General features: G+C 42.9%; 1 protein-coding gene across 15 annotated transcripts in view; it reads right to left on the bottom strand.

Moving 5' to 3' along the window:
• METTL8 (methyltransferase 8, tRNA N3-cytidine) overlaps positions 1–25,599 on the bottom strand; it is a 66,136-nt gene that overhangs the window by 16,348 nt on the left and 24,189 nt on the right. For 4 of the 15 annotated variants that reach the window (XM_064163030.1, XM_064162958.1, XM_064163010.1 and 1 more), the window contains 6 exons: positions 22,963–23,026; positions 22,490–22,629; positions 16,407–16,513; positions 16,247–16,312; positions 13,657–13,880; positions 10,639–10,933 (listed from right to left, as the gene is read on the bottom strand). In XM_064163030.1, the coding sequence (XP_064019100.1) occupies positions 13,657–13,880; positions 16,247–16,312; positions 16,407–16,513; positions 22,490–22,629; positions 22,963–23,026 (601 nt within the window). In that variant the 3' untranslated portion in view covers positions 10,639–10,933. Of the gene's footprint in view, positions 1–4,471; positions 4,597–10,638; positions 10,934–13,656; positions 13,888–16,246; positions 16,313–16,406; positions 16,514–22,205; positions 22,630–22,962; positions 23,027–25,599 lie in introns of those variants that run through there. The other 11 variants (XM_064162989.1, XM_064163000.1, XR_010306664.1 and 8 more) reach the window with 10 other exon arrangements.

Below are 25,599 nucleotides of genomic sequence, written 5' to 3'. Positions count from 1 at the left end.
TCTGGACATGCTCCAGCACATCCACATCCCTCTTGTAATGGGGGCTCCACAACTGGATGCAGTGCTCCTGGTGGGGTCTCAACAGAGTGGAGTAGAGGGGGAGAATCTCCTGCCTCGACCTGCTGGCCACACTTCTCCTGATGCAGCCCAGGCTCTGGCTTGCTCTCTGGGCTGCAAGTGCACACTGCAACGTTTTTCAGCAGTATGTATACAGCTTTGGTTCTAATATGAGCACTGATAAGAATGAAATCATTCAGGTCACCAAAGCTGCATACAAGTGTCCACTGTTCCCAGATTAGGTCTTTAAATGTTCACCTCTATATTTAGAAATCTAAACCCAAATGGCCAACTTTCCTGATGACTCAGCACCCATACTGACTGCAGAAGAATGTGGATCCCCAGGAGGCCCCTTGTATAAAAGTGCTTAGAAACTCCAGACATAAAAGTTACAGCTTATATACATTTCCAGATCAAAAACTGAAAGCCCAGTAAGAACTTTTCTTTTACTTCTCATGCCATACTACCACTGGTTCTATGAATTGACTTCTAAGCAGATAACCTTTCTTTTCTACCTTATGTTAAATGTCTCTTTAAACAATTTCTTTTGTGCATGCCTGCACTTTTTAAACTTGGATGCCAGCCAAATTCCATTTCTCTACCTCCAAGACTGCTGATGTTCTGTTTTTATCCACATGTACACACACATATATATATGTATGTATATAATCTAAGCCCTTTAATCTAAGCCCTTTAGGCTTCTGTTTGGCAATAACTGCTTTGTTGTAGTGTTTTTAAAGAAATAAATAATAATCAAGGAGCACTGAAATACATAGCAGCACTCTCAGAGAGATAAAAAAGGTTGCTCTAGGCTCCTCTGGGGAAAGTTTGCACATTCATTGCTGATCTTGTCTAGTAAGATGGGGATGAAAACCAAGAGAGCTGTCACTGTTGATGCAGTTACATTTGGTTATGTTAAATTTGGTGTTTATTCATTTTATGAATACAAATGGTAATACTTAGATAATGTAAGTTATACTTACTTGCATTGCATTTGGGAATCTCCAAAAGCTTTATTAACATAAATCAGTAAGTAGGGTACCTGGAAACAAGACTGTTAAAATGATAGGAATCATAGAATCAACCAGGTTGGAAGAGACCTCCAAGATCATCCAGTCCAACCTAGCACCCAGCCATAGCCAATCAACTAGACCATGGCACTAAGTGCCTCAGCCAGGCTTTGCTTGAACACCTCCAGGGATGGTGACTCCACCACCTCCATGGACAGCCCAATCCAATGCCAATCACTCTCTCTGGCAACAACCTCCTCCTAACATCCAGCCTAGACCTCCCCCAGCACAACTTGAGACTGTCCCCCCTTGTTCTGTTGCTGGTTGCCTGAGAGAAGTGTACCACAGAAGGGAAGTGTACCAGAAACATACATACAGTATACCTCTACTAATAAAAAATGCTTGTAAAACAGCAGCTAAAACTGGCCCATTCTTGATCTCACAGACTGCAGGAAAATCCACTGGTAACAACATTTAGTTAATAATTACCTACCTAATTATCATCAACAATTTGTGGATTTCAAAGAGTGTTTTCTTCATCTGATGGATTGATTTAGGAAAAATAAGAATAAACAGTTCTAAAAAAAAAAAAAAAGGAAGCCCAAAGCATAATGTAAGCTTAAATTATACTGCCTTAGTGGTGCTTCCTTAGAAACACATACCAACCTGCACAGGCTTTGTCTAGGAAGTGTAAAATGATAGGGAAACACATAGATGTGTTTTGACTTCATGGAATCACAGAGTCAGGGTTGGAAGGGAACACAAGGATCGTCCAGTTCCAACCCCCTGCCATGGGCAGGGTCACCCTACCCTAGAGCAGGCTGGCCAGAGCCTCATCCAGCCTGGCCTTGAACACCTCTAGGCATAGAATCATAGAATCAACCAGGTTGGAAGAGACCTCCAAGATCATCCAGTCCAACCTAGCACCCAGCCCTATCCAGTCAACTAGACCATGGCACTAAGTGCCTCAGCCAGGATTTTCTTGAACACCTCCAGGGACAGTGTCCCCACCACCTCCCTGGGCAGCCCATTCCAATGCCAATCACTCTCTCTGTGAAGCATTCCCCCTAGTTCTGTCACTCCCTGATAGCCTATAAAGTCCCTTCCCAGCTTTTTTGTAGGCCCCCTTTCAGATACTGGAAGGAGCAAAGCTGGAGGTGGGGAGATTCAGGCTCTACATAAGGAGGAAGTTGTTGAGCATGAGAGTGGTGAGAGCCTGGAATGGGTTGCCCAGGGAGGTGATTGAGGCCTCGTGGCTGGAGGTGTTCAAGGCCAGGCTGGATGAGGGTCTGGCCAGCCTGATCTAGGGTAGGGTGTCCCTGCCCGTGGCAAGGGGGATGGAACTAGAGGATCCTTGTGGTCCCTTCTAACCCTGACTGATTCCATGAACTTCAATTCTATGATTCCATGAAATAACTCCATAGACTTTGAGAATCTTCTGGAATTATACTGACACAAATGACATTGGGAATCTAGGTCAAAGATTCAAAGGTGTTTGGGTTCTTTTCCTTTCAGATTTAACCCTAAACCCAGGTTTTTTATTAACATTGTTTGAAAGTAAAATAAATATTTACTGTTTCTGATACTTTGCCTCAAGCCAATTGATGCAAGAAGAGTGTGGTTTAGCAGTTAAATATGCTTTGCAGGCTGTGTGTTTCCTTTTTCCTCTGCTTCCATTTGTTATTAAGTACATGAAAGATAGAAACTGAATGCAAGGTTCTTGTTGATTATATTGATTCCTTGTAAATCTCAGTGGAATAAAGCATAGAATTATTGCCAATGTGATTTTGCTCTTCTCTCTTCACCTAAGCTAGCTCAGACTGTATCCAACTTCAAAAATAGACCCTGCTGCAGATTTTGGTAACTATCACTGAGTACTTATTCAACTCACTATTATTCACTCTTGAAGAACAAGATCAAATGTTTATCTAAAATAGGATGAGTGTGTTTGTCATAATTTTTATCTCAAAGCAAGTCATGCTCACTGACAATCACAGCTCTGCTGTAACATTTTTTTAACACAAATGTCTTTGCTTGTTAGATCACATTTTTTATTCAAGGATTAGATGATTGATTTTGAACAGCATTGTGCATCATCTTTGGGTTTAGCTCAGCCCCTGTGTAAACAGGCTTAGTGTTGTCACTGAGAATTACACCCATTTATGCCAGTGATTAACGTGCCAGGCTCTCTTTCCATGAAACCACAGCTCCATTCTGAAGATGCAGCTTCTTGTTGCTGTTATTTTTCTCTTCATTTTAAGCAAACACCCATTTAGCTACAGGCTGCACTGGTAGTATGCAGGGATGGAGATTAAACCTGAAGTGAGCATAGAAGATTCAACAATGCCCCACTTCAGAATAAAACCTGTTTCTCAGAGGGATTGTCACCCACATGCAAATGCCAGAGTGCAAACCTCCTCCCTGAAATGCCTCACACTGCCTTTTCACTCCTCCACCCACCACTCTTTCTCATCCTTTCACTGTTGAGTGTAATCAATGTCATTGGAAACTAAGCTGTCTGATTCCTCAGAATGACATTTGACTACTAAGCTTAACAGGGTACGTAGCAGAGTCATTAAAAACGACACAGCTTTTCCTAGTGTAGAATAAAAGACTAGTGGTAGCTTCAGATTCTCAAAGCCCATCTGCTAAACCCTGTGCTGCACATCCCTTTTATTCAAGTTCAAAGTTGCAGTTCCTCCATTTAAAGAACACTTGTTATTTGGGAGGAAATGGAGGCCAGTGTGCCTGACACTAAAGAAATCAAAAATGGATGTTGGCTCTGCAGTAAAACCCTCCAATACCACCAATCTGACCCAAGCATAATCAGTTGTACACTCTTTTAACAAACCAATTGCTTTTTTTCTTTGGGTCTTAGCCTGTCCAAATGCCAATTTAAAATGATATGGTCATAAGTGATAAGAAAGTGTGGTAAGAGTGATGTCTCCCTTTCTCTCAGTCACTGCATTTAATTTATCACTCTATATAAAATCCTAAATGCTGTATGATTGCCACAGACGTTGTCATGCCAATTAGTATGCTCTCTTTTTTCTTCTACTTTTCCCCCCTGTATATGAAGCTTTGTAATACAGATATAAGGTTTAATATTCTTGACTATGTCCATTACACCTCAAATAACCTAAATTTCCAGCCTCTTGCATGAATGCTCCTCTGCAACCATATTCCCATTCTAAATTGTTGTAATCATAGATAAAACCTAAAGATTATTCTGCTATTTTTAAGTTGTATTTCTAGCTTATACAAATCCATTTAAGTTCTGTTGAACAGATGCAAGCGTAACAGAAATTGAGATTGGGAAGCACTTCAAGGTGATAATCTGCAGAGATAGACTTGATTTAAACAGGACATCACCAGAACATATGGAGTAAATTTAATTGTCTTACCTTGAATGAACACAATCAGGATGCAGACACTTCTGTTACTCTTTGGTATTTGCACTGCAGGAGGTAAGGAGCGTAGTTTCTGTCACTATAGAGTTCTACTTGAAAGAAGGTAAAAACATTGTTCCCTAAGGAAAAAGCAAAAGCAGGTGTACCATAAACCTGCCTGCACTACTGCAAACAAGTGCACAGCACATCACACTACAACAAATGGAACATTCCAGCTTAGTAATAAATCAAAATGCATTGTGCACATATGGATGAAAGACAAAGCCTATAATATTCCACTAAGATGTGAAAACACATTACCACCTGGGAGGCAAAGACTGAAGATAGGTCTTTCCACCTGAAATCCCTGGTCCAATTTGTTTGTTTAGCTGAGTTTCACCCTATTGCTGTGACAGATCAGTCTGCTTCTTCCTCTTCCCTTCTATATTTCATTTGTTTGTAGACAAAATGTCCTCACCCTGCCATATTGTATTCTGTTACACATCTCCCTATATAGTGCCCACAGTGTTCTGTTCCTCAGTTCCCTGTTCAGTTCTGCATCTCATTCTTGCTGCTTTTTCCAGGCCATCCAAGCTTTGTTTTTACCCTAATTCTGAGAAGAAACACTCACTCTTCTTGTTGGCCTTTGAGCTGCATCTTCACCTTCCTCCCCTCCTGCCTGTATGGCTCTTGCTTTTATAGAATCATAGAGTCAGTCAGGGTTGGAAGGGAACACAAGGATCATCTAGGTCCAACTCCCCTGCCATGGGCAGGGACACCCTACCCTAGATCAGGCTGCCCAGAGCCTCATCCAGCCTGGCCTTAAACACCTCCAGGGATGGGGCCTCAACCACCTCCCTGGGCAACCCAGACCAGCCTCTTACCACTCTCATGCTGAACAACTTCCTCCTCACCACCCATCTGAATCTCCCCACCTCCAGCTTTGCTCCATTCCCTCTAGTCCTGGCACTCTCTGAGAGCCTAAAAAGTTCCTCCCCAGCTTTTTTGTAGGCCCCCTTCAGATACTGGAAGGCCACAAGAAGGTCACCTCAGAGCCTCATCTTCTCCAGACTGAACAGCCTCAACTCTTTCAGTCTGTCCTCAGAGGAGCTGCAGCCCTCTGGTCATCCTCGTGGCCCTTCTCTGGACATGCTCCAGCATCTCCACATCCCTCTTGTAATAGGGGCTCCAGAACTGGATGCAGCACTCCAGATGCAGTACTTTCAACAACAGCCAAGTTCTTCTTTTTGTTGCTTGGTAATAGCAAGTGGTGGATGATGATCACTGGACACAGAAGTTCCATTCTCAGCTCAAAGCTCAGTCCATGCATGACTTGTATGCCTGGACCAGCAGGTATGACAAAAAACCTACTGAGATGCCCAGGGCAACTGGCACATAACTGATATAAAAAAACCTCTCATGTCTAATCTTTGTTCCAAACATGAAGAGAAGTTTACACACACTGAAAGGCAGTGAACTGTATTATTAACAATAGATATGTTTCATATTTTATATTAAGTATACATGGTTTACTTCCCAGGTTGTTCAAGCACTCACTATGAGGATATTATCATTGCCATTAAGACCAGCATACCCTGAAATATATTTCACTTAAAAGAAATTTAAAACACAGCCAATACCACTATATTAATTTAGAATCTATCTAATTCATTGCATTCCCACAAAAAGAAAAAGCAATCTGTTCTGTACAGAAGGAAATAAAACTCTCTTGCTTCAACCACAGAAATAACCCAGCCAGCAAACTTCACTGCAAATGCCATGTATATAACTCCTGTGGAAACTGCTGTGCACATGAAAAAGGGGAACTGAGGTCTATGTCAACAGTTCAAAAAGCAGTGAATCAGGATCACACCACAAATGAAAAAGAAGTAGCAATATTTAAGGTAAGTGGTTTCCAGTGGTGTTTAATACAAACTACAAGGTGGCTTATTACAGGTTTTTAGTCATTAATAAACAGCAGAATGTGCAGGTTAGCTGAGAGATGAGCAAACAAAACAGAATCAAAGAAACATTCAGGTTGGAAAAGACCCTCTGGATCACCAAGTCTAACCCATAACCCTATTCTACAGAGTTCCCCCCCCTTAAACCATATCCCCAAGCACCACATCTAAATGACCTTTTGTGATGGATAGGGAGTTACCCACCCTCCCACTGAGTCTAGTCACCCAGACTAGACTCAGCTGAGCTGGAAGTTAAGGAATGAAGCTTTATATTCACAGCCCATTCACAATATACACAGCTTATTCATAATACACAAGCGGATATTTACAATATTTACAGCTATACACAGATATGCAGAGATACAGGCTGGGGTCGGAGTGGCTGGAGAGCAGCCAGACAGAGAGGGATCTGGGGGTGCTGATTGATACCCGCCTGAACATGAGCCAGCAGTGTGCCCAGGTGGCCAAGAGAGCCAGTGGCATCCTGGCCTGCATCAGGAATGGTGTGGTCAGCAGGAGCAGGGAGGTCATTCTGCCCCTGTACTCTGCACTGGTCAGACCACACCTCGAGTACTGCGTTCAGTTCTGGGCCCTCCAGTTTAGGAAGGACACTGAGATGCTCGAGCGTGTCCAGAGAAGGGCAACGAGGCTGGGGAGAGGCCTCGAGCACAGCCCTACGAGGAGAGGCTGAGGGAGCTGGGATTGGTTAGCCTGGAGAAGAGGAGGCTCAGGGGTGACCTTATTGCTGTCTACAACTACCTGAGGGGTGGTTGTGGCCAGGAGGAGGTTGCTCTCTTCTCTCAGGTGGCCAGCTCCAGAACAAGAGGACACAGCCTCAGGCTGCGCCAGGGGAAATTTCGGCTCGAGGTGAGGAGAAAGTTCTTCCCTGAGAGAGTCATTGGGCACTGGAATGGGCTGCCCGGGGAGGTGGTGGAGTCGTCGTCCCTGGGGCAGTTCAAGGCAAGGTTGGATGTGGCACTCGGTGCCATGGTCTAGCCTTGGGCACTGTGGTAAAGGGTTGGACTTGATGATCTGTGAGGTCTCTTCCAACCTTGGTGATACTGTGATACTGTGATATATACAAGTTATAAGTAACACAAAAAGACAACAGCCCTCCCAGAAACCAGAGTCTCCAGGAGGGGCTACTGACTACCTTTCCACCCTCTTTCCATCCCTCTACCTTATCCCAGCCTTTGCCTTACATGCAAGCTGAGTTTGGAGGATTGGCAAGGGGGGGCTTTAGAAGCAAAAGAATTAGTTACACAGCCCAGGGAGAAACACAGACTCTGACAAAGACACACACACACACACTCCCTGTCTTATCTACATTTTGTGTTCTTGCTTTTATACACCTCAGCAAGTCTATGAGCAAAATAGACATCACCATTGTTTTCTCTTCACAGCCTATAATCTAATTTCTCTCATTAAATTATTCCAATTTGCCTCAAATTAGCACACTTTTAAACACATCCAGGCTTAGTAACTTAACCACCTCCCTGTGCAGCCCATTCCAATGCTTCATTGGCTGTTTCTAATACAAGAAACCTTTCAGTTGTGTCACCAAGAGTCCCTGCTGTCCCCTCACCTGCCCTGCATTTTGGTCATCCTCTTCAGATTCAGTGGATTTGCAGATATGACACAAGCACAGGCTTTGGTTTGTTTGGAGTAAAAAAAAAAAACAAAACACATTTTTAATGCAAGTTAATTGTTACTGACTGTAGTCTTAGCAATTAGTGCAGGAGAAAAAAAAAAAAGGTTGGTTGCTTTCCATAATTTATACCTGTCTTGTACTTGCTTAAAACCTAAGCAAGGTTTAAATCAGTAAGTACCATTTTAATATGTATCTGCACATAAATGTCATGCAATACAAGTGGAGATGGGCAAAAATTATACACTATTAATAAAGCAAGCCAAAGCCAATGAAGCCAAAGATCAGTTCTAACAAGATTACCTAATTGCCAAGAGTGTTTATTGATATGGTGGTAATAGGGCATTTGTGTACTTTCAGACTTCTGCTTCCACAGCATAGGATGCTATGCTGGCCAAATATAAAAGAATAACCTGCAATTAACAATTGTTAATGTACATTTACATATTTCAGGTACATATCTGACTAAAGGAGTAGCTTCAGATTTCAAAAGTGAAACTTCCAACCCTTTTCTATGCTTGGATACACTTTGTTTGCAATACCCTAATTTTAATTTCCCCCAGAGATTAACAGTAAGTGACTTCAAATTGTACTTCCTCTAGAGTTGTCTGTGTCTCTCTGCTTTCATTCCAGGAGTTCTACTAGCCTTTCCTTTGCCAAGACTGTAATATGAGTTTTCCCAACTAATACAGATAATTCAGGCACAGGTAATGTGCCTGGATCGAGGCAACGCTGAGCACAAATCCAGGCTGGGCAGTGACTGTCTGAAGAGCAACCCTGAGGAGAGGGACTTGGGGGTGCTGGTGGACAAGAAGCTCAACATGAGCCAGCAGTGTGCACTTGCAGTCCAGAAAGCCAACCAGAGCCTGGGCTGCATCAGAAGTGTGTCCAGCAGGTCGAGGCAGGTGATTCTCCCCCTCTACTCCGCTCTGGTAAGACCCCACCTGGAGTACTGCATCCTGTTCTGGAGCCCCTGCTACAAGAGGGATGTGGAGATGCTGGAGTGTGTCCAAAGAAGGGCCATGAGGATGATCAGAGGGCTGCAGCTCCCCTCCTCTGAGGACAGACTGAAAGAGTTGGGGCTGTTCAGTCTGAAGAAGAGGAGGCTCCCAGGTGACCTTCTTGTGGCCTTCCAGTATCTGAAAGGGGCCTACAAAAAAGCTGGGGAGGGACTTTTGAGGCTCTCAGGGAGTGCCAGGACGAGGGGAAATGGAGCAAAGCTGGAGGTGGGGAGATTCAGACTGGAGGTGAGGAGGAAGTTGTTCAGCATGAGAGTGGTGAGAGGCTGGAATGGGTTGTCCAGGGAGGTGGTTGAGGCCCCATGCCTGGAGGTGTTTAAGGCCAGGCTGGATGAGGCTCTGGCCAGCCTAGTCTAGGGTAGGGTGTCCTCCATGATGCTGTAACTAGATGATCCTTGTGTTCCCTTCCAACCCTGACTGATTCTGTGATTCAGTGATTTAAAAAACATGTAACTGATTAAGATTTTTGAAAACTGAAAGGTCATGAAGCCAAAAGACAGAAAGTTCTATTCAAATTCAGAAGTTCTTATTGGCAACCATGATTTTGTGCATTTCTGCTTCTATCAACCTTACCAGTGTTCAGACTAGTTACAGTTCCCTTCACAGTGGATACTTTACACTTAAAAATAGTAGCTGATCTTATTACTTGTAAAGCAGACACCATTACTCTAAAAGCAGCAGCCAATATTTATGCTGCAAGGGTATGGAAGAGCTACAGCCAGTATTGCCCAAGGTCATGTTGAATTCAGGGTTTGGTTTCTTTTGATGTCACATTTTTGTTAAATTAACAACACAGCATATTAAAATCTTGCCAGAATCAACAAATCAGTATGAGAACCACAGCAAACATTTCATTAGCCTCTACACATGGAAAATCCACATCACACACACGAGTAAGACCGCATGATGCTCAAAAGCTTATCATCACTATCACTCCCCTGGAAAATTCTACAACTGAGAATGCTTTGTACTAGACTATAAGCTACTACACTGTCCTAGTTTGAAGCTAGCTAGAGTATTTTGGTGAGAGGAATTAGACTATAGGCTGTGAAAAGGAAACAATGAGGATATCTACTTCACTCATAGGCTTGCTGAGATGTATATAGAAACAAGACACAGTTGTTTGCTCCCTGGCTTTGGGCTGCACTTCTCTCTCTAACCTGCTGTCTGTGTAACTAATCCTTCTGTTTCCTAACCCCTCTGGCCAATCCTCCAAACTCACCTTGAACGTAAGGCAAAGTCTGGGGTAAGGGAGAGGAGTGGGGAGAAGGTGGAAGGGTGGTTGGGAGCCCCTCCTGGGGACTCTGGTTTCTGGGAGGGCTGCTGTGTTTCTGTATTACTTTTTCACTTGTATATTTCAGTCTATGGCTGTATATATTGTAAATACCTGCTTCTATATTGTGCTAAGCTGTAAATATAGCTTCATTCTTTTAATTTCCAGCTTGATTGAGTCTAGTCTGGGTGTTTTTCTTAAGTGTGGGGGGGGTGGGTAACACCCAAACCATGACATACACACTCAGAATTCACCACTAATAGCACATGGCAGCAAACTAATTAAGATATAAGCAGATATTTATTCACATTTCCCACACATATGCCACAGTATCTTAATCATAGAACACATATGCCACAGTATCTTAAGACTTAGCACAGCTAAGACTGATACCACAAGAGCTTTATTACATGTTCAAATAACACCAAGCCATTTAATTCATAAAACAGTATCTTACTCTAACAGGATTTTAGAATACTCCAGAGATGAAGGATCAGATCCTACCTTCAAAGACCCCTCGCTGCACCACGTTCTTGAAATAGATCTTGGTTTACAGAAACGAAGCAGGTTCCTCATCTGTCAAAGGGGATGAAAATACCTAGCATCTAAATTTAGATTTTTTTTCCTAGAAGCCAATCAGTTCTACTTAGCTTAGCAACTAATAATTTGCAAAAATAAAGAAGAAAAATGAGCTGTCAATTGTGACATGCTTAATTTTCAGACTAAAACAAAAGAGACTTTGAGTGTCACTGTATTAACGGTACTCCAAACCACAGCCATGTTATATATTACATGTGTTTTCTATCCTTACTGAAGAGATTTTGTTTATTAATTCACCCTTTTCTTGTCCTTTCCTCCTTCTGTACAGTTACATTTAATTAGCAGAAGCAGCATCTTTAAATACTACCCCAAGAGCCTCAGTATCATGGCCTGCAGCTGAAAACAGTGTTCCCATTTTGGCTTTCCTCTTAAAAGCACTTGACATCCTAGCATGGCCCTGTCCTTTTACTATCTCCTCCACAAGGTCCATGCAAAACCACTGCATTTTATCTAAGACTCAAGCCCTAAGGAAGCAACCTCTTGCTGTAAAATTATCTTACAATAGTATTAATAAAAGGTGCTCTGTCCTACTCTTTCTGCTCCTCTCTCTAGCATGTCTGATGTATCACAAAAATAATGCTTGTATTTATTCAGGTAGTTGTTCACTATTTGGTTTCAGCACTAGTTTGGCATTTTGGTAAACTCTTTTCTATGTGATGATCAGTTCACAACCTATGGCACTTTAAATACATGTCAGTAAGCTGTCACAGAAACTTGAGTTTGGCACGTTTCTGATAAGCATGTAGATGGAACATGGAAGTGTGATGATTTGGGTGTTATCTGGCCCCCCCACACTTAAGAAAATCACCCAGACTAGACTCAGCCAAGAGGGAAAATTGAATGAAGCTTTCTATTTACAGCTTAGCACAATATAGAAGCAGATATTTACAATCTATACAGAAATATACAAGTTAAAAAAGTAATACAGAAACACAACAGCCCTCCCAGAAACCAGAGTACCCAGGAGGGGCTCTCAACCACCTTTCCACCTTACTTAGCCCAGACTTTGCCTTACATTCAAGGTGAGTTTGGAGGGTTGGCCAGGGGGGTTAGGAAGCAGAAGGATTAGCCAGGTAGCAAGTTAGAGAGAGAGAGAAGTGCAGCCCCAAAGACAGAGAGCAAACAACTGCCTTATCTATGTTTATGTTCTTGTTCTTACGCATCTCAGCAAGCCTATGAGTGAAGCAGACATCACCATTGTTTCCTTTTCACAGCTAGGCTCAAACTAGCACAGGAGGCTTCAGAGGAGTTAGTCAATCACAGAGGATGAAATCACTAATCTGATACCTATGCATATCACATGTGGTTACTACGAAATGGTAACTTATATGCAAATCAGAAAGGGGGTTTGTCTTCATTATTTATGCACTGAACAATTGTGCAAGTCTGAAGTTAGAGCTGGTGAGCAGAATTAAATGATAGGCTGTGAAAAGGAAACAATGGGGATGTCTACTTCTCTCATAGACTTGCTGAGATGTATAAGAACAAGAACATAAACATAGGTAATGCAGTTGTTTGCTCTCTGTCTTTGGGGCTGCACTTCTCTCTCTCTAACCTAACCTGCTGTCTGTGTGACTAATCCATCTGCTTCCTGACCTCCCTGGCCAACCCTCCAAACTCACCCTTGAACGTAAGGCAAAGTCTGGGGTAAGGCAGAGGGGTGGAAAGAAGGTGAGAGGGTGGTTGGGAGCACCTCCTGCCGACTGTGGTTTCTGGGTGGGCTGTTGTGTTTCTGTATTACCTTTTTTAACTTGTATATTTCTGTCTCTAGCTGTATAGATTGTAAATAGCTGCTTGTATATTGTGCTAAGCTGCAAATATAAAGCTTCATTCTTCAATTTCCAGATTGGCTGGGTTTAGTCTGGGTGATTTTCTTAAGTGTGGGGGGGGGGGCAGGTAACACCCAAACCATCACATCTTTCCCCCAAAAGCCAAAATTCATTTTGTGTCTACACAGTGGTTAAAAGAGACATCAGCTAGAAATTAACACAGGATAGCCCAGAGCGAAGTGAGAACAGTTACTATTTCTCTTGATCTCTGAAACAGTTATGCTTCAGTCTAAAACTTTCTGCATACTGCAGATTTTAACAGAAACAAGATACCTGCTTATGCTTACTGACTATTCATATTTAAGTAAGTAAACTTATAGTGTCTGGTAACATGAATAGACTAAGGCATATCCCTTTTTTTGCATACAAAGCACAAGTCAAAAATGCCTTTTTTTATTGTCCCACATATACACATTAAAAACAAAATCAGGGAAAGATATTTAGTTCAATATGGAGAAGAGAAAGCTTTGAGAAGACCTTATAGTGGCCTTCCAGTATCTGAAGGGGACCTACAGGAAGGCTGAGGAGGGACTATTGACAAGGTCTTGTAAGGACAGGACAAGGGGTAATGGGTTTAAACTTGAAAAGGGGAAACTTAAACTAGATGTGAGGAAGAAGTTCTTTACAGTGAGGGTGGTGAAACACTGGCACAGGTTGCCCAGGGAGGTTGTGGATGCTCCCTCCCTGAAGGTGTTCAAGGCCAAGTTGGATGAGGCCTTGAGCAACCTGTCCTAATGGGAGGTGTCTCTGCCTATGGCAGGGGTTTAGAACTGGATGATCCTTGAGGTCCCTTCCAACCTAAACCATTCTATGATTCTACAGATTTCCCCTTTCAGTGGCTAACACAAGATTTATAGGAACTATACATACTCAAACTCTTCTGTTCCTGGAGTCCATTGCACAATTATCTGTAAGAGTGCCTTTGATGGTTCCGTCAGGATGATTCAGAGACAGCAGCAATGGTTTCTGGAACTTGCTTTGGATCCAAACTCGCTGCATTTTCACTTTTTTCTTCCTGTTTACTTGTAGTCGCCGATCAACTAAATTCTGTACTTCAGTTAATCCAGCCAAGTTGAACATGTTCCATACCTCATCTATTTTCTCATATGAAGAATGATTATAATGAAAGAAAAAAACAACCTGCAGTCAACCAAAGATGAAACTGAAACTACTCATTTTAAAGATCAAGGAAACTACCTGTAAGAATCCTTCTATTAAAGATTAATTTAAGAATCACAGAATCAACCAGGTTGGAAGAGATCTCCAAGATCAGCCAGTTCAACCTAGCACCCAGCCCTAGACAATCCACTAGACCATGGCACTAAGTGCCTCATCCAGGATTTTCTTGAACACTTCCAGGGACAAGTTCACCACCTCCCTGGGCAGCCCATTCCAATGCCAATCACTCTCTCTGGCAACAACTTTCTCCTTACATCCAGCCTATACTTCCCCCGGCACAACTTGAGACTGTGTCCCCTTGATCTGTTGCTGCTTGTCTGGGAGAAGAGACCAACCCCCACCTGGCTACAACCTCCCTTCAGGTAGTTGTAGACAGCAATGAGGTCACTCCTGAGCCTCCTCTTCTCCAGGCTGCACACCCCCAGCTCCCTCAGCCTCTCCTCACAGGGTTTGTGTTCCAGGCCTCTCACCAGCTTTGTCGCCTTTATCTGGACACGTTCCAGCACCTTAACATCTCAACTCTTGATTTACATTACAGTAAAAACTGTTATGTTGAAGTCCAAATCACTTTGATTATTACTCAGGGCATCCACAGAACCTCTTTCTTTAGAGGGTTCAGAATGCCAGAGTTGAGGAAAACAAATGCATGCTATTTGGCCACAGATTGGCCACAAAGTGCTTTCACCTGTGAAGATGACAACCCACACATTTATGCCATTATCTCTCCAGACTGTCACCACTTGAAGAGTTTAAGTTCCTTTGTCATAAATAAGCACAACAGAATACATTTAAAAATTGAGAAGGCTCTTTTTGTTCAGTGATTTCCCATATACATCCCAGATCCTCCTCCTCACCTCATTATTACTCAGGCTGGGACAAATCCTGATGCATCTCTATCATTTACAGTCTAGGCTGCAGAGGGCAAACTCAAAAGTTAAAAGGAGGGAAAAAAAGTATTTTGATGCTCACTTTCACAATTTCCAAGAGCTATGCTAAAATATACGAGTTTAAGCTCACTGCCAACAGAACCAAGTGAGTGGACAGCCAAAGTGAAACAGTATCCATAATCAGGAATGTAAGTTTAGCTCCTGCAGAAAGAACAGCTTCATAGCTCAGATATACCAACACTGCAGAACAAAATACCCCAGCACTGCTACCAACTGTCCTTCTTTTAAAGAAAGCAAGCAAGTGTATCTCTAAATAGCAAAATGTAAGCATCCCATTAAGCACAAGACACTTAAACAATGAGAAATTCCCAGTAATGTCTGCAAGCAATTTTGCAAGCCTCAGATTCAACAAGTATAGATGGGTGGGCAGAGGCCAATGGGATGAGATTTAACAAGGCCAAGTGCAGGGTTCTGCACTTTGGCCACAACAACCCCAAGCAGCACTATAGGCTGAGGACAGAGTGGCTGGAAGGAGCCAGGCAGAAAGGGACCTGGGGGTACTGGTAGATAGTAGCTGAACATGAGCCAGCAGTGTGCCCAGGTGGCCAAGAGAGCCAATGGCATCCTGGTCTGGATCAGGAACAGTGTGGCCAGTAGGACAAGGGAGGTTATTCTTCCGCTGTACTTCACACTGGACAGGCCACACCTTGAGTACTGTGTCCAGTTCTGGGCTCTTCAATTCAAGAGAGATGTTGAGATACTGGAATGTGTCCAGAGAAGGGTGACGAAGCTGGTGAAGGGCCTGGAACACAGCCCTGTGAGGAGAGGCTGAGGAAGCTGGGGGTGTGCAGCCTGGAGAAGAGGAGGCTCAGGGGTGACCTCATTGCTGTCTACAACTACCTGAAGGGAGGCTGTAGCCAGGTGGGGGTTGGTCTCTTCTCCCAGGCAACCAGCAATAGAACAAGGGGGACCCAGTCTCAAGGTGTGCCGGGGGAGGTCTAGGCTGGATGTTAGGAGGAAGTTGTTGCCAGAGAGAGTGATTGGCATTGGAATGGGCTGCCCAGGGAGGTGGTGGAGTCACTGTCCCTGGAGGTGTTGAAGAAAAGCCTGGGTGAGGCTCTTGGTGCCATGGTCTAGTTGATTGGCTAGGGCTGGGTGCTAGGTTGGACTGGCTGATCTTGGAAGTCTCTTCCAACCTGGTTGATTCTATGATTCTAAGTACACATGTAATGGGAATTTTTCCTTTCAACAGTTATCTTTGGGCTTTGCAAAAGCAGCAAATAAATGAAAGCCAGTAAAACCTTCTTTAAGTTTATGTTCTAAGATGAGTTTTTATATCTAAAATCATCTTAATAGGCACTTAACCCTTCCTACAAAAATAGGCCATTTCATACCTTTGGTAAAGAAATATACTCTGGTTCCATCTCCTCGTACATAAAAGTTTTCTGACAAGCAGTGACCTGAGAAATCAGAGCAATAATGAAAGTGGACAAGTCATTTTCTAGCAGAAAAAGTTAAAACTAACAATGAAGTACAAAAGCATTCAGAAATTACCTTTTTTAAAGCGAAGCTGTGCTGTATCATATCTTCCATAGTCTCGAAATAACAACATTCCTCCAGGTTTCAGTAGTTTAGCCAACCTATTTACAACCCCTTGCATCCTTAGGAAATAGATAGGATACTGGTGAAATCTGCAAACATAACTGATTTTTTTCCCCCCTAGATGCTTGGAATATACATTCTTTTGGAAAGCAACAGTGAGATGCGCCTATATTTACTATAAAAATCCAGGCACTAGTGAACAGGAAGAACCTTTTACCAAAAATCCTCTTCACCTAATTGATGAGGTTGGAAAAAGGAATCCAGGCTGGCAGAACTGGAGATAATTGTCAGTTAGAGTTAAGTCTGCATTGTCCAAAATGCTGACAAGTTTGTGAATCTTGGTGGTGTATAACATCAGTTATTCCTTATTAATATTACACTAGCCTGCAGTATAATAGGAGTAGGTGCCACACATAGTACCCTTTCTTCTTCACTGCAGTACAGAATCTTCATTCTCACTTTTTAACCTTACCTCTGAGCTTCTGACAAAATACATCAGCACTACTTTGCAAAATGTTGTTAATGAGTAATGGCTTGGGTTTACCTCACTCTTTTAGAATAAACTGAAGGTTTTCCACAGTCATGAAAGGCCTCAAAAGACAGTCTGCACCTGGCAGGCTGCGAGGCAGAAAAGTCCACTTGCCTAATACAACAAACTCAGCCATAGGGAAGTGGATAAACCATGTACAGGATGCAGAGCCAGAGAGAATGCTGAATGACAAGGGTGAGCTCATTGCTGTCTACAACTACCTGAAGGGAGGTTGTAGCCAGGTGGGGGTTGGTCTCTTCTCCCAGGCAACCAGCAACAGAACAAGGGGACACAGTGTCAAGTTGTGCCAGGGGAGGTATAGGCTGGGTGTTAGGAGGAAGTTCTTGCCAGAGAGAGTGATTGGCATTGGAATGGGCTGCCCAGGGAGGTGGTGGAGGCACCATCCCTGGAGGTGTTCAAAAGCCTGGATGAGGCACTTAGTGCCATGGTCTAGTTGACTGGCTAGGGCTGGGTGACAGGTTGGACTGGATGATCTTGGAGATCTCTTCCAACCTGGTTGATTCTATGATTGGAAGTAAAGACAGGGTGCTGTATCTGAAAAGAGCTGAAGAAGATCCAGTCCTTCTTAACTATACAAAATCAGCACAGAAAAAAATGTGCACAGAATTAGAGTCTACCTATATAAATGTGCTAGTTTGAGGCTACCTGAAATATTCTAGTGAGAGAATTAGATTACAGGCTGTGAAGAGGAAGCAATGGTGATGTCCACTTCATTCAGAGGCTTGCTAAGATGTACAAAAACAAGAACATAGATAAGACAGTCGTTGGAGTGGCTCTCTGTTGCAGCTGGTGCCTGTACCTTTCATCCTAACCTGCTTTCTGTGTAACTCATCCTTCTGCCTTCTAACCCCCCTCTGGCCAATGCTCCAAACACCCTGCACATAAGGCAAAGTCTGTGATAAGGTAGAGGGGTGGAAAGGAGGCGGAAAGGTGGTGAAAGGGTGGTTGGGTGGTGGGGACTCTGGTTTCTGAGAGGAGTACTGTGTTTCTGTATTACTTTTTAACTTATGTATGCCTGTATATAGCTGCATATATTGCAAATATCTGCTCATATATTGTGCTAGGCTGTACGTATAAAGCTTCATTTCCTTAACTTCCAGCTTGGCTGACTCTAGTCTGGGCGATTTCATAAGGGGGGGGGGGGGGGGGGGGGGGCAGGTAACACCCAAACTGTCACAATAAACAAGTTCCATGCACACAACAAAAATGTAAATTCACCCACAAACCCCACACAAAAAGAGCAACTAGAAATCCCATCCTGTTAGACTAGAGCATGTTCACTATACGGTTTGAAGAAAGTTTAGCACCTTTCAAATGTTGCTACCAGCTTTGGAGAGGGGACTTCTAGCAGAACTGAAGTGTGTTAAAAATGGGGTACAAGACTGGCAATGATCAAAAACTAAACACAATAGCCTGAAGAGAGAGCACTAAATAACCATTGTTCTGAATACAAATGTGTTCCTCATATATTTTCCAAGTCTCCTAAGTACATAAGGTCTGCATCATCATTCATTCCCCTGGTTTTCTTTTTCATTTCCCACTTTCAATGTCTCCAGAAAAAAAAATGTATGGATCTGGATTACATTTGCTTTTATGCAGTCCTTTTAATTCTGCAAGATGACAGTAATGACTAACAAATCTTTGGAAAGTGCATCTTACAACACAGATAATTACATGGAAATTTTTATGGGTATACACACACAAGCATCCATGTCAGCCTTCAGATGTGACATGGGGAGAGAAAGAGACAAACACACTTTCAAATGACTAATAGGAAAAGAGTCAACAAAATTCTGACAAGACATCTGATTATAAGTACATTAACAACAAAAGGAGGACTAAGGACCTCATCCTTTATTGGATGAGGTGGGAAATAGAGACCAAGGATGAGGAAAAGGCTGAGGTACTGAATGCCTTCTTTGATTCACTCTTTAGTAGCAGGATCAGTTCTTGGAGTGCCCAGCTGACTGAGCTGGCAAACAGGGACAAGGAACAGATTGATGATCTGGACGAGGGGATTGAGTCCAGCATCAGTAAGTTTGCAGATCTGCTGGAGGGTAGAAGAGCCCTGCAGAGGGACCTAGACAGGCTGGACAGGTGGGCAGAGGCCAATGGGATGAGATGTAACAAGGCCAAGTGCAGAGTTCCACACTTTGGCCACAACAACCTCAAGCAGTGCTACAGGCTGGGGACAAAGTGGCTGGACAGCAGCTCAGGGTGATCTCATTGCTGTCTACAACTACCTGAAGGGAGGCTGTAGCCAGGTTAGGGTCAGCCCCTTCTCCCAAGCAACCACCAAGAGAACAAAGGGACAAAGTCTCAAGTTGTGCCAGGGGAGGTCTAGGCTGGATGTCAGGAGGAAGTTCTTCACAGAGAGAGTGATTGGCATTGGAATGGGCTGCCCAGGGAGGTGGTGGAGGCACCGTCCCTGGAGGTGTTCAAGAAAAGACTGGATGAGGCACTTAGTGCTACGGTCTAGTTGATTGGCCAGGGCTGGGAGATAGGTTGGACTGGCTGATCTTGGAGGTCTCTTCCAACCTGGTTGATTCTATGAAATAATGGCCAGTGACCTACTACACCATTTAGACACCAACAAGTCTATAGAGCTGGATGGAATCCACCCAAGGGTACTGAAGGAGCTGGCAGAAGTGCTGACAAAGCCACTTTACATTATCAATCAGCAGTCATGGTGTAATCAGGGAGGTCCCAGGTGAGGTTAGCAAAAGTGACACCCATCCACAAGCATGGGAGAAGGTCATAGAGCAGATCATCCTGAGTGCCATCATGCAGCACACAGAGGGCCATCAGGCAGTTAGACTCAGTCAGCATGGGTTTATGAGAGGCAAGTCCTGCTTGAGGAACGCAATCTCCTCCTCTGACAAGGCAACCTGCTTAGTGGGTGAGGGGAAGGATGTGGCAGCGTCTACAGAGACTTATGAAAAGTTTTTGACACTGTTTCCCACACTATTCTCCTAGAGAAACTGGTTGCTTATGTTGAGTTGCAGTGAAAGGATTGACAAGCAGTGTTCCTCAGGGCTCAGTATTGGGGCCAATTGAGTTTAATATCTTCATCAATGATCTGGACAAGGGGATCAAGTGCACCAGCAGGAATTTTGCAGATGACATGAAGTCAGCTGGGAGCACTGATCTGCCTGGCAGCAGTGAGACTCTACAGAGGGACCTGGACAAGCTGGATTGATGAGCTGAGGTCACTTGTATGAGGTTCAACAAGGTCAAGTGCTGAGTTCTGCACTTAAGTCTCAACAACCCCATACAATGTCACAGCCTTGAGGCAGAGCAGCTAGAAAAAGATGCATGGAAGAAAAGGACCTGGGGATGCTGGTTGATAGTTGGTTGAATATGGGCTGGCAACATAGAATCAACCAGTTTGGAAGAGACCTCCAAGATCATCCAGTCCAACCTAGCACCCAGCCCTGTCCAAGAATGACAACAGCCTCATGGCTTGTATCAAAAATAGTGTGGCCACCAGGGCAGTGATGTGGTGGGACCACTCAGCAATGGTGGGCCCAAATCTTGAATAATATGAACAAGTCATATGAGAACTGTCTGAGGGAACTGGGGTTGTTTAGTCTGGAGAAAAGGTGGCTGACTGGAGACCTTCTCACTCTTTACAACTACATGTAAAGAGGGTAGAGTAAGGTGGGTGTTTGCCTCTTCTCTCAAGTAACAAGAGAAAGGACAAGAAAAAAGTGCCCTCAATTTGTGCCAGAGGAAGTTTGCATTCAATCTTAGGAAAATTTCTTTACTGAAAGGATTGTGAGGCACTGGAACAGGCTGCCCAGGGAGGCTGTGGGTTCACCATCCCTGGAATCCCTGGTACATAAGACATGTAGATGTGGTTCTGAGTGACATGACAACTTTATAGTGCTAGATTAACACTTAGACTTGATCCAAAGGGTCTCTTCTAACCAAAATGGTTCTACAGACAAAGAAATTGAATGAATGCATCTCTATTGCCCAGTTTCTTCCTGGCACCATCACAGCAGTTACAGAGATCTGAAATCTACTGCTTGAATTGTTTTTGAAATGCAGACTCAGGCTTTGCATGACTCATGGGCTCATCTTTGAACAAACAGGAAGGAGAATATCCTACACGGGAAGGATTTCTCTGAGAAGATAATCATTAATAACTTGGGCAGCAAGGCAGGGGAACAGTTCTCAGACTTAAGCAAATACTGTTTTGTTTCAAAGCCAGTTTTAATGACATTCCTAAAGAAAAAATGTATTACCACCCATATAGCATGTTGTGCTAGTTAGAAGCTAGCTGGAATATTTTGGTGCAAAGAATTAGCTGACAGGCTGTCAAAAGGAAACAACAATGATGTCTACTTCACTCATAGGCTTGCTGAGATGTAGAAAAACAAGAACACAAACACAGACAACACAGTTGCTCTCTGCCTGCCTGCACTTCTTTCCCTAACCTGCTATCTGTGTAACTAATCCTTCTGCTTCCTAACCCCCCTGGCCGATTCTCCAAACTCACCTTGAACATAAGGCAAAGTCTGGGATAAGGTTGAGGGGTGGGAAGAAGGTGGAAGGGTGGTTGAGAGCCCCTCCTGGGGACTCTGGTTTCTGGGAGGGGTGTGGTGTTTCTGTATTGCCTTTTTAACTTGTCTATTTCTGTCTCTAGCTGAATAGGTTGTAAATACCTGCTTGTATATTGTGCTAAGCTGCAAATAGAAAGCTCCATTCTAACTTCCAGATTGACTGAGCCTAGACTGGGTGACTTCATAAGAGTGGGGGGGGGGGCAGGTAACACCCAAACCATCACACATGTATTTCCCTTCATAAAATCTAGTTAAAGCAAGAGTTAAGGAGTTTAACTTGCAGGCTCTCTTTTGCATTTCTCCCCATTAAAAAAAAAAAGGCACTTTCACAATCACTCAGCCTTAACAGTCACAAAGTGTGGTTCATTAGACATTGAGATTCATTAGTAGCAAGGCTAACAGCACTCAGCATAAGACTATACATAAACATTAGATCAAGCTTTCTTAATCCAAACAAGTTACAAAATTCTTGATGCATTTTGGTTTAAAAGGCCTGCATGTAAGTATTGACATGAGGCTACATCAGCAACCTAAGTTTTTATTGTTAAATTATGAATGTTTGGGTTTGATCACTAATTTCCTTCTAGAAGTTTTTTCAATTTGTAGTTTTATCTACACTTTTAATAAGGTAGATTACCTACATCTCTTTTAATATCACTTATAATACAGATGTACTTAGTTACATTATAACCTTTGTATTTTGATGAAGGCAGGAAGCTCACTAATGATTTAGCCTCAACAGCTTCTCTCTTGAAGTCTGAAAATGGGAAAGAGCATTTTAAAATACCTGGGTTTGTATTTATCATAGCTTTCTAAACAATAAATTAAACATTCTTCATCTTCTTTTGCTCTTCTTGAAAACCTCCAGTGACAAGAGAGATTTAACCCAGTTGCTCTGCCCTTTAGTCTCCATTTACCTGTCAGGATGAATAGTAGAGAGCACAAAGATAAGGAGAATGACATCCAGGGTCTCATCTGGAAAAGGATAGGGTAAAGCATCATCACACACATCATGAACAAAGGCAGAGCACCAGGCTGAATTGTAGGACGAATGTGACTGTCAGGAAAAAGATAAAGAAAGGTATAGAGAGAACAGTAGCAGTTAATACGTTTACTGTGACTCAAGAAACTTTTTTTCCTTCCATTATTCAGCACTGTAAAACATCTCATATAAAAGCCTATTCTGTCTGGTACCTTACTCAAGCTGAGAAGCAAAGCTCAGTGATGGCATTCATTCCTCTCTGCGTAGAGTAGGACTTTGTTCTTTGGAATATTGAAAACTTCAGTTAAAAGTTGACAAAGCAACCACATTCTTTTTCATGAAGATGGCTTCCTGGCAGCCTCCTGAATTACAGCTTATAAAGTAGTCTAAAGCAAGCATATGAATTACCTTTACCAGCTCCACTGCTCCTGAAGCAAAGTCACAACAGTATAGAAAGGTTCCAGGTGTACTGCTAGGAAAACAAAACCAATGTCAAAAAATTACTATTGTAAAAGATGAAAGTCTACATCAGTGTTCACAGAACTACAGAGGGTCCTTTGGGGTTCTCCACAGGTTTGATCAAGCATACCTTATTGATGTCTAGTACATGGAAAGCCACATAGGTTGTAATGAACCAACAGGGCAGACAAATTTCATACGAAAACCAAAAGGCAGTTAGTATAAAAAGGAGAGGAGGAAGTGAAAAAGAAAAGAAGGTTACAGAGGGCTGTCAGGACTGATGAGAATGTCCTGGTGTTGCATTACATAAATGCACGTTAATAGGTCACATTTTCTTACAGAAGCACTGCAGTAAGTCACATCATTAGCCCATGTATGCAGTTTAATTAGCAATATGATTTGGGCAGGCATGGGGTGTTGTAAAAATCATCCACAGCTCTGTAGAGGTTCGGGTTCCCATGTGTCACCTTGCTGTGCCTTTGATTAGATGAAGCAGTATTGGTTGTCTCCCTCCATTATTCCCTTTGTTTTGTAAGCCAAGATGAGTAACAATTTCCTGTAGCACTCTTTACCCTTCCTTTGCCATTCAGGAATAAGGCAGCTGCAAATTTCCTCGTACCATTCACCAGACAGTAGTAACTAGGGGAATGATGTTTTTCACCCCCAAAATATTCATTTAAGCAAAGCTCAGAAAGCCCTTCAAAACCTACCAAGGTCTCATGGTCATCTCAAGATCAATCAATCTCTCTTCAAGAAATATTTGAGATTTTGGACAGACAGTTTCTTCAGAATGAGAACTAACAAACTCTGGCAATGTCCATATCATCTTGCAGTACTACACACAGCTGAATTAGTGACCTGTCTTTGGGGGAGCAACAGAAGAACCCTTGTGGACCAAAATACATTCCAGCCTTGTTGCTGGGCAAAACTTTTATCAGCTCTGTGCACACCACGTGAGTTGGTAAGTGTAGATGTTTACCATGGATGAGGACAAGCTGCCAGTCTTTGGACTCACTCAGTGCCTTGGGAAAAGCTAACTGAAAACCTATTTGACTTGTTAGGATGTAATCCTAACAAGCAGAGTAGGACCTATGTAGAAGCCAAGAAGTTTGATCTGGTTGGTCATTTTGTGATGCACTGTATTGAAAAGCAGTAATTTAAATGTTAAGGGAAGTAAGGGAAAGCAGTTTAAAAGTTATGGTAAAAACTTCAGTGGAAAATTTTCTGGTAGCCACAGTCCACTCCTACTTGACAATGGCTTGTTGTTATATTCATACAAAAGGCAATCTAAAGATTGAATTCAGAGTAAAACTGTGCCTGCTAAGGGTTAAGAGGTGTTTCCATCTGGTCACATACAAGACAAATTGTGTGAGCTGCTCAATATACCACAAAATGTGATGGGCTGATTTGTATAAGAATAAACATCTCCAGGAAAAAAATCTATGTGAGGAAAAAGCCAAAAAGTCTGCCTCATTCTTTTTAATACAGCCACATTGTATCTTTCCCCTTTATTTTCCAAATATTTCACATGAAGCAGGGCCTCCTTTTCATTATACATATGCTGTCTAAAGCAAAGCATTTGTTTGAGAATGAAGATGCATTGCTAACACTAACAGGTGTTAGCAAAACCTAACTCTGCAAAAGAATAGTATCTTCGTATAATGATGATGCTGGCAACTGGAATTCATTTATACAATAATGAACTGTGCTGTACTCAAAACTCTTGGGAGCATGAATAAGAAGAAATCCATTTCAGCACTTGACACAGACACAGGTTTTCCAGTAAAACCTTCCAGCTTTTTGCTAAAACTGGAAGCCAAGTGGATTAAAATGTTTCAGAGAATGAATGCAATACAGGACTTGTGCTTTCCTTGACACTAAAACCTGATAAAGTGTATCACTCAAATTCAGAAGAAACATAACTTCTTACAGGAGATCACAAGCCATTATCTACTGTCTCTAATGTTGGTCTTCTGAAGAGATAACTGGCAGTTTTATGGTGGGGGTTGGTTTCTTCTATGAGAAGAGGCTGAGGGAGCTGGGGTTTGTTTAGCCTGGAGAAGAGGAGGCTCAGGGGGGATCTCATTGTTGTCTACAACTGCCTGAAGGGAGGCTGTAGCCAGGTGGGGGTTGGTCTCTTCTCTCAGGCAAGCAGCAACAGAACAAGGGGACACAGTCTCAAGTTGTTTTGGGGGAGGTATATATACTGGATGTTAGGAGGAAGTTCTTTACAGAAGGAATAATTTGCCATCAGAATGGGCTGCCCGGGGAGGTGGTGGAGTCGCCATGCCTGGAGGTGTTGAACAAAAGCTTGGCTGAGGCACTTAGTGCCATGGTCTAGTTGACTGGCTAGGGCTGGGTGCTAGGTTGGACTGGATGATCTTGGAGGTCTCTTCCAAACTGGCTGATTCTATGATTTGATGGTAAAAGCATATTTCACTTGCCTCAGATTAACTACATGAAATCAGTCTGAATGGACCTGAAGACAAACCTTCCCTTCAAGTCTAGGGTTAATGAGTATGAGAAGTATATTGTACTGATGCTACCAACATTATCTGAGATCTGCAAAGACCACAGAATTTCAGT

This window comes from Pogoniulus pusillus, chromosome 2, assembly GCF_015220805.1.
Source record: "Pogoniulus pusillus isolate bPogPus1 chromosome 2, bPogPus1.pri, whole genome shotgun sequence".
Lineage (NCBI taxonomy): Eukaryota > Metazoa > Chordata > Aves > Piciformes > Lybiidae > Pogoniulus > Pogoniulus pusillus.
The sequence above is the reverse complement of the archived record's forward strand: the minus strand, read 5'-3'. Positions and strand labels throughout refer to the sequence as shown.